The 12610-nt window shown below is 36.5% G+C and overlaps 1 protein-coding gene across 1 annotated transcript in view; it reads right to left on the bottom strand.

Moving 5' to 3' along the window:
- CIT (citron rho-interacting serine/threonine kinase) overlaps positions 1-12610 on the bottom strand; it is a 60814-nt gene that overhangs the window by 16816 nt on the left and 31388 nt on the right. Inside the window, exons 15-22 of the mRNA XM_010284550.1 lie at positions 12527-12580; positions 11205-11345; positions 10710-10835; positions 7659-7754; positions 5866-5982; positions 5325-5434; positions 2218-2392; positions 592-789 (exon numbers count right to left, since the gene is read on the bottom strand). Of these exons, the coding sequence (XP_010282852.1) occupies positions 592-789; positions 2218-2392; positions 5325-5434; positions 5866-5982; positions 7659-7754; positions 10710-10835; positions 11205-11345; positions 12527-12580 (1017 nt within the window). The remainder of the gene's footprint in view (positions 1-591; positions 790-2217; positions 2393-5324; positions 5435-5865; positions 5983-7658; positions 7755-10709; positions 10836-11204; positions 11346-12526; positions 12581-12610) is intronic.

Genomic DNA, 12610 nt, shown 5'->3' on the forward strand with positions numbered 1-12610 from the left:
GGGGGTGGGGGCGGAATTGAGCTTTTTCTTTCGTTTATATCATTCACACACCTCACCAGAGACTGCAAGACACATGTGACAATTTTTAATGAAATAAGCATTGGAATAAAATTATGTGCTAACAACACTATTTCCCTAGGAATTTGGGGCTTTTTTCCCCAAATAAGGATCCTCAAAGCAGGGTAACTGATACGAAAAAAAAAAAAATCATCAAAAATTTTATGCTCATCAAGTACTTTCAAACTGATGAGATATTTGCATAATTAAATTACAGATTAAAGCTGATAACAATAAGAATTTCATATGCAACTTTCACCCCGTCACAAAAGTACTAATACTCTTACAAACAATCAATCAGTTTTGGCAGCAATGAACCACTACTAGGAAGCATTCATACGGTTAAAGATAATAAGACAGACAAAATTTGACATTTTAGCCATTCCTGCCTCTACCAACACAAGGCACAATTCATATCTAGTTCTGAAAACTAAAAATAAAATAGTATAAACTCATTTTAACCTCTTTAAGAAACATAAACCTACATAATACTAATCTGTATATATAGCTCACAGTACAAATTTTAGGGCTCACCGTGAGAGCTTGAATCTCTTCCTCTGCCTCAGCTGTCGTCTCCTCTAGTTCAGTTTTGGCTTCGCGGAGCTGATTCTCCAGGGCTGTCCGTGCAGCCTGCAGCCCGGTAACTTGAGATTCCCGCTCCTGGAGTGTCAGCTGCAATTCTGTCAACTGCCTTTTGAGTTCCAGCTTTTGTTCTTCATGCTCTAGACTAACCTGAAGAAAGAAAAAGTAGCATCCAAATATAAGTTACTAACAAATAAAATATAGGCAATGTAATCTCATTTCAAACCTCACTTTAAGATGCCATTGCCATGTCTATCCCAAAAATCGCATCTTGACAGATTGCTTAAGTCACTGAGAAGTCAAGGATGCAGCTTTGTCTACTACCTGAAAACTACTGGTTTGCTTTGAAAAAGGATAAAAGCAACCTGGCATTTTGAAACAACAAGGGCACAAGAATAGTTCCAGCTGTGACTCCAATATCACATATCAAACATTGATATAAAAGGCATAAAAGTTGAAGTCATTTGTGATGGACTCTCTTCACTGAAATTGAGAATCTTTAAAATCTTTATTTGAGAACTTTTAGGCATAAACATCAATACTAATCTTTACATGTATGTAAATATTACATACATTTTGCAATTGCCTTTCATATTTCATTTTCCCTTCAGATTCTTTTTAAAGAACCAGATCATCTGGCTCAGGGTTTATTTGAATGGCTTCGGTTGAAGGTTTTCTTGAGGCATACTCAGGGATAAACATGTCATTTCCAGAAATGGATAAGAAATGAACAAGCAGCAGAACAGATCTCAGTGCTCAAAATCAATTCCAAACCTTAGCACCTTCTTCAGGCTGTCTGCTATCCCAAGTGAATCTGTCTGTTGTGCTGTAGATGCGCGACAAGCCTGCCAGAAATCTTACACTGGTCCCAACCAACTTCCGGTCAAACAAGGACATGTGTTGGTCGTCCAACCCTCTTAGCTAAAGGCAAGATTTCAGTCTTAGCTGAAAATTAGTGGAGTGAGACTGGAGAAGGTAAAAGAAGATTTGAAGTGGATCCAAACTAGTTGATACAAAACTAAAAACGAAGCACAGCTCACAAATCTTTAAAAACGCATATTTTCATATTACTATTAGGTTTCCTTTCCAGAAAACTTCTGAAAAATGTGCATGAAGCAGCAGGTCTCATTCTGTTGTGTCCTTTGCTTTCTAATCTGTAGACTCTAAGGCTATGGTTAAGCTGGTCATTGTCCATAGCTAAGCTTTTATTCTCTACCCCATAACCATTCTAGCTGGGCAACATTATAAGGGTATTGTACAAAAAAACCATAAATGTGATTCTGAGAAAGTAAGATGATCTAAAATCTCAGATTCAGTTAGGTCTAAGAATGACAAATCTTTAATACTTACTCTTATCTCCTTCTAATGAGCAATTTTAATTTTTCTTTATTATTATTATTTTTATTTTACTCCTAGGGGAAAAAAAGTACTGCTAGACTAAATTAATACATCTTAAAATACCATTTTTTTTAATGACACCAGAACTGAAACAACTTAATTCTAGTTCTCACTACACTACTCAAAATGGGGTACACATCCAAGTAAGTTTGTTTGGAGGGATTAAACCCAAGTTTTCACCTCTCGCAGCCTCGTCTCTAATTCCAGCAGGCGGTTCTTGTCAGTGTGATCTTGGTGACTCATCTTTTCCAATTGTTCTTCTAATTTTCGATTCTGTGCCTCTAACTTTCCAGCTTGTGTTTCCAAGTAGAACTTCTGTTGCCTGAGCTCTGAAATCATCTCCTCCTGGGCTTTCCTGATAGAAGAAAAGCACAAGTGACAAACCCAAAATGTACTTAACATATGTCCTTTCACTGGGGTGAAGTAAGGAAGAATATACTACAAGTTTCCTGTTAAGCAGAATAGTTAAGTTCATAGCTTAAATTCTACATCCCAACTTAAAAAAAAAAGTCAACTTTCTATTCCCATCTGTGAAAGATCCATGTACTATTATATTCATCAACACATGCTCAGAGCATTAAAATTCCATGTTTGCAAGTTGCACAGAAAAATTAATCCTGTACACAGTAATCTAAAATATTTAAGTTAATTCAGTTCATTCTTCTCATTTCACCAATTCCTTGTTACATGTTTTTCTATACAGGAAAAATAAATGCTAAGAAAAGTTGCTTTCACACAATATATTTCCATGAGATAAGAGAATCCCTATGGTTCAGGGTTGGGGGGGTAGAGTATTGTGGGTTGTTTTGTTGTTTGGGGTTTTTTTTAAGCTGTAATGGACCTAGAGCTTGGCCTACATTGAAGTGAAGCTTTGTTGTCTCCGATCAAAGTCTTAATCTACAAAGTGAACAAAAATAATTACTTGTGCTCATAAGAATCTTAAGAGCTGGCAACCATTAATTATCACCATAATAATTTGAAATTGATACCCTCATAAAAAAGAGAGAAAAAAAGAAAAATAATGACAAAATTACATTATTTACAATTTTTGGAATAATTTTATCATGCATTGGAAGATTCTGCCTTGTAGCATGCTTTCTACTTTGAAGTCTCACAAAGCTCTACGTATATTAATGAATTAATATTTTAGGAAGTTCACTGTGAGATAAACTGTTATTAATACTATCCCAGAGAAATTCTGTGGGTTACTCAAGATCAAATAGGAAAACTTTGCAAAACTAAAAATAGAACTTAAGTGTTCTGACTCACATTTCTGTGCATTGCACACAAAACCACCCTTTCACCCTTTCTCTTTTTTTAACCTACCTCTACAGATTATTGCCAGCCAGAACTGTCAAATGGTGTTATTGCACTTCCTACTGTTTACTGGACTATCTTCTCAGGAACCTGATAATCATTAGTTCCTGATGTTTTGATGGAACAAAAGCTAGCAGTGTTCCCTTCTCCTCTGAAGGGTTTAATCACAAGTTCTCCTCTTTAAACATGCTCAGATTAGCTGTAGCTTTTGTGGATTCAAAATACAGTCCAACAACAGATTTATACATTTTCTCCATCACGATTCCCAAAATAAGCACAAATTCATTAGCTGCCTGCATGCATAATAAAGCAATTTTCTCTTCAAATGTTAATTCTGTACCATCTTCTACCAGTCCTGCAAAATGACATGACTTGACAATGTCTCTCAATAATCTATTCTAAGTCGTATGTTAAAACTTTATTATATTTTTTTCTCGTTTTCTACGGATCTCCAGTCTAGTGTCCTGCTCTCAGAGGATGCATATAGCACAGCTAAGTTCTTACACTCAGTTCAGCACCAATGACTGTGACCCTAGACCTCACATGTGCTGCCCAGGCACACGCTGAGACAATACTTCTCTTTTATTTCAGAGTGCAGGTAAGTTATGGCTTTTGCTGCCTCAGCAAACTTCCTGAGTGATTAACTGGAGGTTGTCTAGAGCATAAAGCAACACAATTAAATCTCTCAGTTATTTCTGTGAATATTTTTGGCTGCTCAGGCTAAAATAACTTGCCAGATATTTGAAATAGAACAAAAATTGGACCCATTGTGTAGCTGGAGGCATAATCACCGCTGAAAAGGAAAAAAAAGCCAACTCTGCTAAAATTCATCCTTGCTTGATCCTATACAATATTACAGGTGAATCTATCCAAGCACTTCCCACAGAGACACTACCAGACATCGCATCCAGCAGTTGATGAACACTGAAAACTTTTCAGCAGATAGCCAAAGTTGATGAATCTCTTAACTCAGTAAGAGCATATACTACTTTAGCCCTACCTTCCAGGATGCATCAAACAATCCACGCTTTGTCCTAAACTTGAAGCAGAATTCCTATAAGCCATTTATGACAGAAAAACATCATTATAAGGACAAGGAATCTCAGTTAGAATTGAAAGTGGAAGTTCAGGCAGACAAAAAGATCTGACACAGAAGATTTTCTGTGTTTAATAAATAAGAATTTACCACAAGAACAATTGCTGATTACACAGCGATTCATTAAATCTTGACCAGTAGTATACCCCAAAACCACTGAACTGACTACTACACCGGTCATTGATGAGAACTAAAGAGAGGCTGAAGCCAAGAAGGCAATAGAAATATATGCAAGTGCTACCTGGGTTAGGAAGAAAACAAAATGAATTGAAGCAGCATTCTGAAGCTGAAGCATCTCCTAACTTCACATTACTTCTTCCTGTTTCAGTAACAAAAATATCTAACTCTTGCAACCGGCAATTCAAAGACATGCAGAAAAACTTTTGGCTTAAAATTCTAGTTTTCTTACTTGTCTTCTCACCCATCAAGGCAGGATGCAATGTTTGTGAAAGAAAGGTGTTTAATGTTTTACATTTCAACAGCACACAACTGTCACAGGAATCAAGGAAAATATAAATCTATTAGCAATATGTACGTTCAAAAAAGGAATACATGCTTCTCCAGAGGTATTTTAGACATTAAAATTATTAGTATTCATTTAACATGTTTGGTAAACCTGCACAAAGCACCAGCCTTAGGAAAGGCTCCAAAGTAAACATTGTAATACAAACCAATTTTCCTAGTCATGTTTGAGGAAACACAAAATACACAGTGAACCACAACTATTTGAAGAACAAGCGTATTTTTGCATCACTGAAAAAACAAGCAGGGAGCACAGCAGGCCTGCAAGACAGAACCACTTTTACATAAAGAGAAGAGATCTTACTGAGAACTGTTCAGTAGTGACCAATATGATAGCAGTTGTTATACTTACATGTTCCTCTGGGTAAAAAGGCTGCTATTTGCTGCCAGTTTATTGGCCTCAGACAATTCCACTATTCTCTGCTCCAGTGACCTAATCTTCGAATCCATTGCATTGATCATCTGAAACAGAGCAATGTGCCTTTGAGACTGCACAATAGTAGTGATTATAAAAACAGTGTTTAAAAAAAGCCTGAACTTTTACAGAAACAAAAAGAAGTAAAACAAAACTGATCAAAAAGAGCATCACAGATTCAACTGCTGGGGCTATTTACAACTACTGTATACTGATTTAATATTAGGAGAAAGCAACCATATTATTATCAATGCAAAAAATAATGGGTACACAGCAAGCTACATGGCTACTTTTAAGGAAATATTCTTGAAGATACCTTGAATTAAAAAAACATGTCTTTTAAAATTAGTATTAATCAGTGGATTTCCTTCAAAACAGCTCAGCAGCACTACAAAACCTCAAACAAGATTATCTTGCTTGAAATCAGTCTCAGAAAGCTACTCTTAAAATCCTTTGATTTCCAATTAACTATACGTACCGCCTTCTGTTCAGCCAGGACTTTACATTTCTCACGTGCTTCTTCTTCGTGTCTTCTGAGCATATTCTCAAGTGCTTCCTTATCTGCAAGATCTTTCTTCATCTGATTTTCCAACACCTAAATGAAGACATTTCTTTTGTCTAAATTATATCTGTTTCACTGGGCAAAGGGCAAGCAGAAAGAAAATCATCATGAAAGACAGAAAGTTTTTTTAAGCAACTGATCATCTCTCAAGCAAAATTAAACCCAAGATGCAATTGCACGAAAACCATGCAATGGAGCAAACTCCAAAAAAAGAGCTCCTCAGTTAAGTCCTCAGTTATCTCTGAAGACTGAATTTAATGATGGAATTTCATGAAGACATGGAGATAATGTAGATTTTTAAAAAATTATTATTTTAAGTCATATAAACTGTGTTCAAGAAATAGTCCATACTACATGCAACAGAAAACAGAAAGCTCTATACCCAAACATGTATAGTAGAGAAGTAAGCAAGTGCAAATCCATTGGGTGTCCTATCAATATAGCTCAGAAGTAATTGTAAGTTCTGTAAGTATGCATGGGAAGGCAACTAAGAACCCATGAATTCTTCAAGTCAGAGACACCAAATGAAACAGCTAAGTAAAAGACTTCTTTTTGTGGCAATACCTGTCATTAAGAACAGAACTAACTTACTTTTTTTTTAAAATGCATGTTATGTATGTATGTCCAGAGCTTTAAATCAGTTGTTAAACTGAAGGTCATTTCCTTCAAAGGCAAGTTTTTAAAGGCACAAAGTCTGAAGACCACAGGATATCTTTTACTGTTCCAGTTACAAACATCCCATGTCCTCTTTCAACCCTGAATCACTTTCACCTGGCTTCCTGATTCCTCCTAATAAACCCTATATCATATGTCCCCATAATACACTGGCTCTCTTTTTCTTTTAATGTCACCACATCTCCTTTCTCAGCATCTACCTCTGGTCTTCCTGCTTTCTATCACTCTCCTCTCATTACTGATTACCACATGCTCTGGTCTGCCAGGAAACCTTCTTACATCTCTTTTTTTGTTTCATGTTTCTCTCATAGAAATTCCTTCTCTCCTCTTAAATATTACATCCTCTTACATTTAAGTTCTAATGTAGAATTAGAGTCCTGGGTAAACATAGTAGATAGAGATTGCTCTAAACAGATTATGCTTAGTAGAAACAAGATTCTTAAAAATGCATTTACTGGCTGATGTACTGCAGCTTCTTTAGAAAAATCCTTAGCCAGTGCACATTTCCCAGCTTGTTTTTCCTAATTTTAGATTGTGTTATGTTTCGATTGTCTTATGTTACCCTGGAAAAGACAAAAACAAAGTGGGTTGTTTCTGTGGCTTTTTGGCAGATGTTACAGCTCCAAGAAGATGGAATTTCAGAAATACTTCAGTATTTGCTGAATTGAAAACTTACAGATGAGCTGTGTGAATACTCTTAGAAAATCATCAGTAGGAACTGAAATCTTTTTCAGGATGTGAGATCCAATAACATTAAGTATTAGTCAGCAATAGTCAAATTACAATCAACAACTGCCTTCCTATAGAACTGACTTCAAATGCCATCTGTTTTAATGCAGTGTTAAAGACAGATAAGGTACAATAGCACAGACTATAAGAAAAACTTAGTCAAATTCCACTAAGCTCTCTGAACTTTTCGGTAGCAAGAAGGCAACTCGTAAGACAAAGCAATCAGAGCCGAAAGGCAATTGTTTTTCCCTGGACTCATTCTACCCACAAAAGCTTGTAGGAAGATCATAAGAAGATAATTTTACTTTGAGTTTTTCCTCATAGAATTGTTCCTTCTGTTTCAGCTGCAACTCCAGATGTTGTGCTGCAATCTGAGCCTCACGATGCTTTTCTTCCAGCTCCTAAAAACAGCAGAGATTCATATTCAGACACAAAGAAAAAGTAGGTGCTGTGTGTATGTGTTACATAGGTATCAAACATTCATTCATTGTCTTTTTTAAGGCTTCACACTATAAAAATCCCAAGACCAGGGCTGTCATAGTAAAAAAACATTATGAGTGCTGCACATTATCAGTTTTAAGTTTTGCATATTGCTGCTGACCCATCTACTGTAGAGCACATATACTGTTAAAGACAAAGATTTCTACTGCCACAATAAGAATCTCCATTTCCCAGTAAAATATTCCCAAAGATGGGCCAAGGATCTTTTGTGAAAACAAGCAGTTATAAACACTTGATAGCTGCAGTGGCATCACAGGAAGTTCAGATCTATTTTTAACAAGGTCTCTCACTTGTTTTCTCACAGAAGACCACAGTAGTGGGGCACTGCCGTCTATTCTTTTCATTCTACATTCATAGAGTGGGAATAGTATTTACTGTGCTATATTCCTCAGACAAATGTGGTCAGAATAATTGTTTATAAATTGCTTGGAAAATGAAAAGTGCAGAATGCAATATATATGGTCGCACATACCAGAATATTTTTAATCTCTTTACTTCATACCAGATAGTTTGAGCCATGCACAGTAAGGTCTTAAATAATTCTGTATCTCAGAAGTTAGCTATTTCTGCTGTTTGACTATATTATTCAGGTTATATCTATAATCACCTTTCAACAGGATACCTCAAAGAGTTGAGCTTAGAACTTCATGCTCATTCATCATCATATTTGCCATTCCAACAATTTCCTTACAACAAGAGGCAGATCCAGGTCTGTCATTCACTACCACTGGGTTGACCCTTGCATAGGCAAGCCCAGGTTTTGGGAAGCATCCAGGTCTCGTGTCTGCCTTCATTATTGCACAGCACAGGAAAATTTCCTGGTATTTCTACTTTAGCTCTTTTCATATTCTGTTTTCTGATCTTCCTCATCTTGAAAATGTACAAAGACATTTTTTTCTCCAGTAATTGCAATAGACCTCTTTTTCCAGAAAGGAGAATCAAAGAGAAGGTTCACCAAAAGTAGGTCATCTACAGTGCCTAGTACCCAATGCTTCTGCAAGGAATGGTGATTGCTGCTTTTTGCAATTGAAGTATGTCTCCCAGCAACAAGAGGGACAACTCACCTCCCTCAGAAGCCCACACATTTCAGGTCCTGGCAGAGAATCAGACAACCAGATCAGCAGCAGCTTCAAAGCTACCAGCATCAGACTGCTCATATTGTAGCAGAAGCTTCATCAGTTTCTGCAGTGGCACTTAACAGCCAGTGTGGGCTTACAAAGGTAATTTCTTACCATTCCAGTTCTCACTTACTATCCTTTACGTAGCACTAACTTTGTTATTAGCATCATAGCAAGTACTTACTTTCAAGCAGTAATAAATATCTTCTCTAACTTGTTTCTTAGTTATTCAATTCTCTACAGGCAGATCAGCAGGTAATTCTCAGGTACTGCTAGATAACCGTACATGAAACCAATGCCTTTATTCAACAATTTCCACCTTATTCTATGCAATTCTGTATCTTCAGCTCCCTTCCTACCGTCCTATACCAGGAAAAGTCAAAAGTGTTTGAAGAGATCAACTTGAGGGAACAGAGTAGAAGTGGAGAAAAAAGAAAAGTATTACCCTGTGCTCCCAGATCAGAGCTGCAAGAAACTAGGGGAGACTCTGTCAGATTAGTTCTTCAACGCTTGTTTGAATTTTTTTATAAAATACTTCTGTGTCTCTTCAACATTCTGTCAGAACTCCATGGAAACTATAAGAAGAGCTAAACATATCCTATGGTGTAAAACAATTAGTCTATATTTCTGCATTCCCTTCCTGTTTTTCCTCCACAGAGAACGTAATCAAAATCAAGGAACAATCCCCAAATATACACAAGAGGCTTATGAAACAATTTGAAGTTTTACACTATTTCTAAACATAAAGATGGCTCTGTGCCCAGCAAAACCATAGCCTCCCACTTAACCATGCACTCATGTTATCAAAACAATCTGAAAGAACTAGCACTACTAAAGAACCGATTCTACCTTTTCTTGAGAGTGCTCAGGCGTTCCAATGCTAAAGTCTACACATGCAGCTATTGCCCAGAACAAGTATGGTTCATCTGTTGACTCCAAATACGGTTATTTGGAAGGCCATTTCCATTTGGCCTTCCTCAGGTATGTCTATGCTCAGGATTGCTACCAATAAAAAGTAATCTTTTTTTCCTTGTTGTATTGGCAACATAGAAAGAAAACTCATAGGAAATACAAAATTAAATTAAATTATTCCACTATAAAATTATGCTTCCTGTCCCAGGTAAGTAAAAGTGGGAAAGACCAAGAAAGACCCTCTGCTTGGTTCACTGTAGACTGACATACCAACTCACTCTAAAGATTTAATAGGTTTAACAAGGAGAGAAACAAGAAATTGCCAACAGAAAAGGTATGTGGGTGAAAATGGACTCCTGACAAATATTATCTTTGGAGATGAACAGTTTAGATGACTAATTTCTCTCAGCTTCAAAATATAAGCATTTCAAGTAGATCTGACCTCTAAATTCCTTTGCAATTTAGTTTAAAAGCTAGATATCAATGTTTTTATTGTTGCAGTATCCTGTCCTGAGAATGTTTTACTTCTGAAATAATCATTAGGTAATTAATTTAAATATTACTAAGGTGACTTAAAAGTGCTCCCACTGAGTCAACTAGAATTTTAAAGTAGTATTAAGAATAAAGGTACAGGAGTGAGCTTGTAACTAAAGGTGCAATTAGAATTCAAGCGCTTAAGCTTTCTCCAGTATGACTGGTACAAGAAACAAATCCCTTTACTCAACAATTTCCAGCTTATTCAATGCAATTCTGTGTCTTCCATTCCTTTCCTACCCTCTTCTTACAAACTCTTACCCCATATATTTTATTTTCATTTTTGCTCACCAGAATTTTTTCTGCCATCTGTTGAATCTGTTGAGATTTAGTTTGAATATCTTCCTTAAGTCGGTTTTCTCTTCGTTCCACGGTCTCTAATCTCTTCACTTGATTCTCTAGAGAATGGCGCCGTTCCTGTAGAGCAATTATTAACTGCCATTTAGGCTAACCATTATCTTAAAGCAATGAGTAGTTTCTAGAAAAAGTCAGCTGAAGTAGTCAATAGATGGTTGTCTTTTATAGTTTAAATCCTCATCATTCCTCAAATCCCTTACGCTAACCACATGTCCTTATTTACTCCTCACTGAAAATAAAAAGCCTCTCAGTTTTCTTCAAAGAAATATGTGCTTTTTAATTAAAAATTGATTAATATCTAACATTACTTTCCCATTAATAGTTACTACAGGAATACAAGCTGTTCCCAGTCATCCAAGATGAGGGTTTCTAAACTGAGACAATAACTCTCAATAACTAATTTACTCTAGATAGACGTTCTCCACTCACCTCCGCTTCAAGCAATTTCTTCTTCATGCTTTCATTAGAATCTTCCCGATTCTGCAGTTTCTCTAACTCCTTCTCAGCTCTCTCCTTTGCTTGACGAATATTCTGAAGAAGTTCAGTTGCCTCTGAGCTAGCTTTCACAGCCTAAAAGTCCAAAGGAGAGGAAAAAGAAAAAGAAAAAAAAAAGAGGTGTTATAAGAAAAACACACACACAAAAACTTACTATGTGAAAAGTTCATAATGTCAAGACGGTCAACGTTCTGAATAAAATTGCTACAGAACTTTGGCCTAGCAGTCTAAAATTAAGGCAACCTACAAACATGTGCAGGAACCCAAACTCTAACTTCTGTTACATAATTCTTTTGTTTAACGAAAAACTGAAAATCCAGGAGACCTACATTTGTCTTGCTGTACTTTAAGTTTTTAATTGTCTCTATGTCCTGAAAGTAAAGTCTACCCCCAAATTCATCTCAAGTTCTTGGAAAGAGTTCACAAAATACTCTTACTAAAACACTAGGAAAATAACCTGTTGGCCTACAGATAATTCCTTCGAATTAATGAAAGGAGAAAAAGTGAGAAAACATGACTGTTTTGAAATATTAGAAGTACTATTTCTACATAGTTTTGGCCTCCTATTCATATTCTGGATCACTAACCCTTGAAAAAGGCCCCTCTCAGCAGGTGCCAAGTTTGAAAAGGTCTCTCAGTGGATTATTATGACAAACCCTTTCTTTTCTGCTGAAAGATCCCAATAAGAGAAGTTCCCTTACTGTTCTTACAGCGCCTTCTTAAGTGACAGACTGACCACAACTGCAAACGTTAGAATTACGTACTTCCTTCAGCTTACATTGCTATGGTATTTTAATTATGTTGTGAATCCTTATCATTCAACATTTTTACTGAGAAGAACTGAACTGGAAAATGATTTTGCAATTAAAACATAGCATACTGGGAGACTAAACCAAGTCCAACGTGTATTTTATTGGTGAGCTAAAACCACCTGAACCTTGTCTTCAGGAGCAAGGGAAGAGTGCATTGCATACAACATACCCAAACTGGCCTTTTAAATTAGAATTTCTCTACACTACTCCAGTTCTGACTCAGCTTCATTTGTAAAAATAAACACTGTTGACATGTCTCAAAAGCCGAAAGCATATTGAGAACACCAATGATTTCAGATACCAGTTCCCACCCCCTTTTCCTTATCATCCCCCATGCTATGACTAATTCTATTTTTGAGGATAAAACAAAGTGCATCCCTCCTCTGCATTAAGGTTTCACTGGAAAATCTTGTGGAAAATTCACTTTCACCACCCAGACATTACCTTTGTCAGCTTTTCCTGCAGCTCCTGGATTTTGGCCTGCTGCTCTGTATTGATCTACAGTTAAATAAAAAGAGGAGGGGAAAG

Source organism: Phaethon lepturus, unplaced genomic scaffold (genome assembly GCF_000687285.1).
Source record: "Phaethon lepturus isolate BGI_N335 unplaced genomic scaffold, ASM68728v1 scaffold17303, whole genome shotgun sequence".
NCBI lineage: Eukaryota > Metazoa > Chordata > Aves > Phaethontiformes > Phaethontidae > Phaethon > Phaethon lepturus.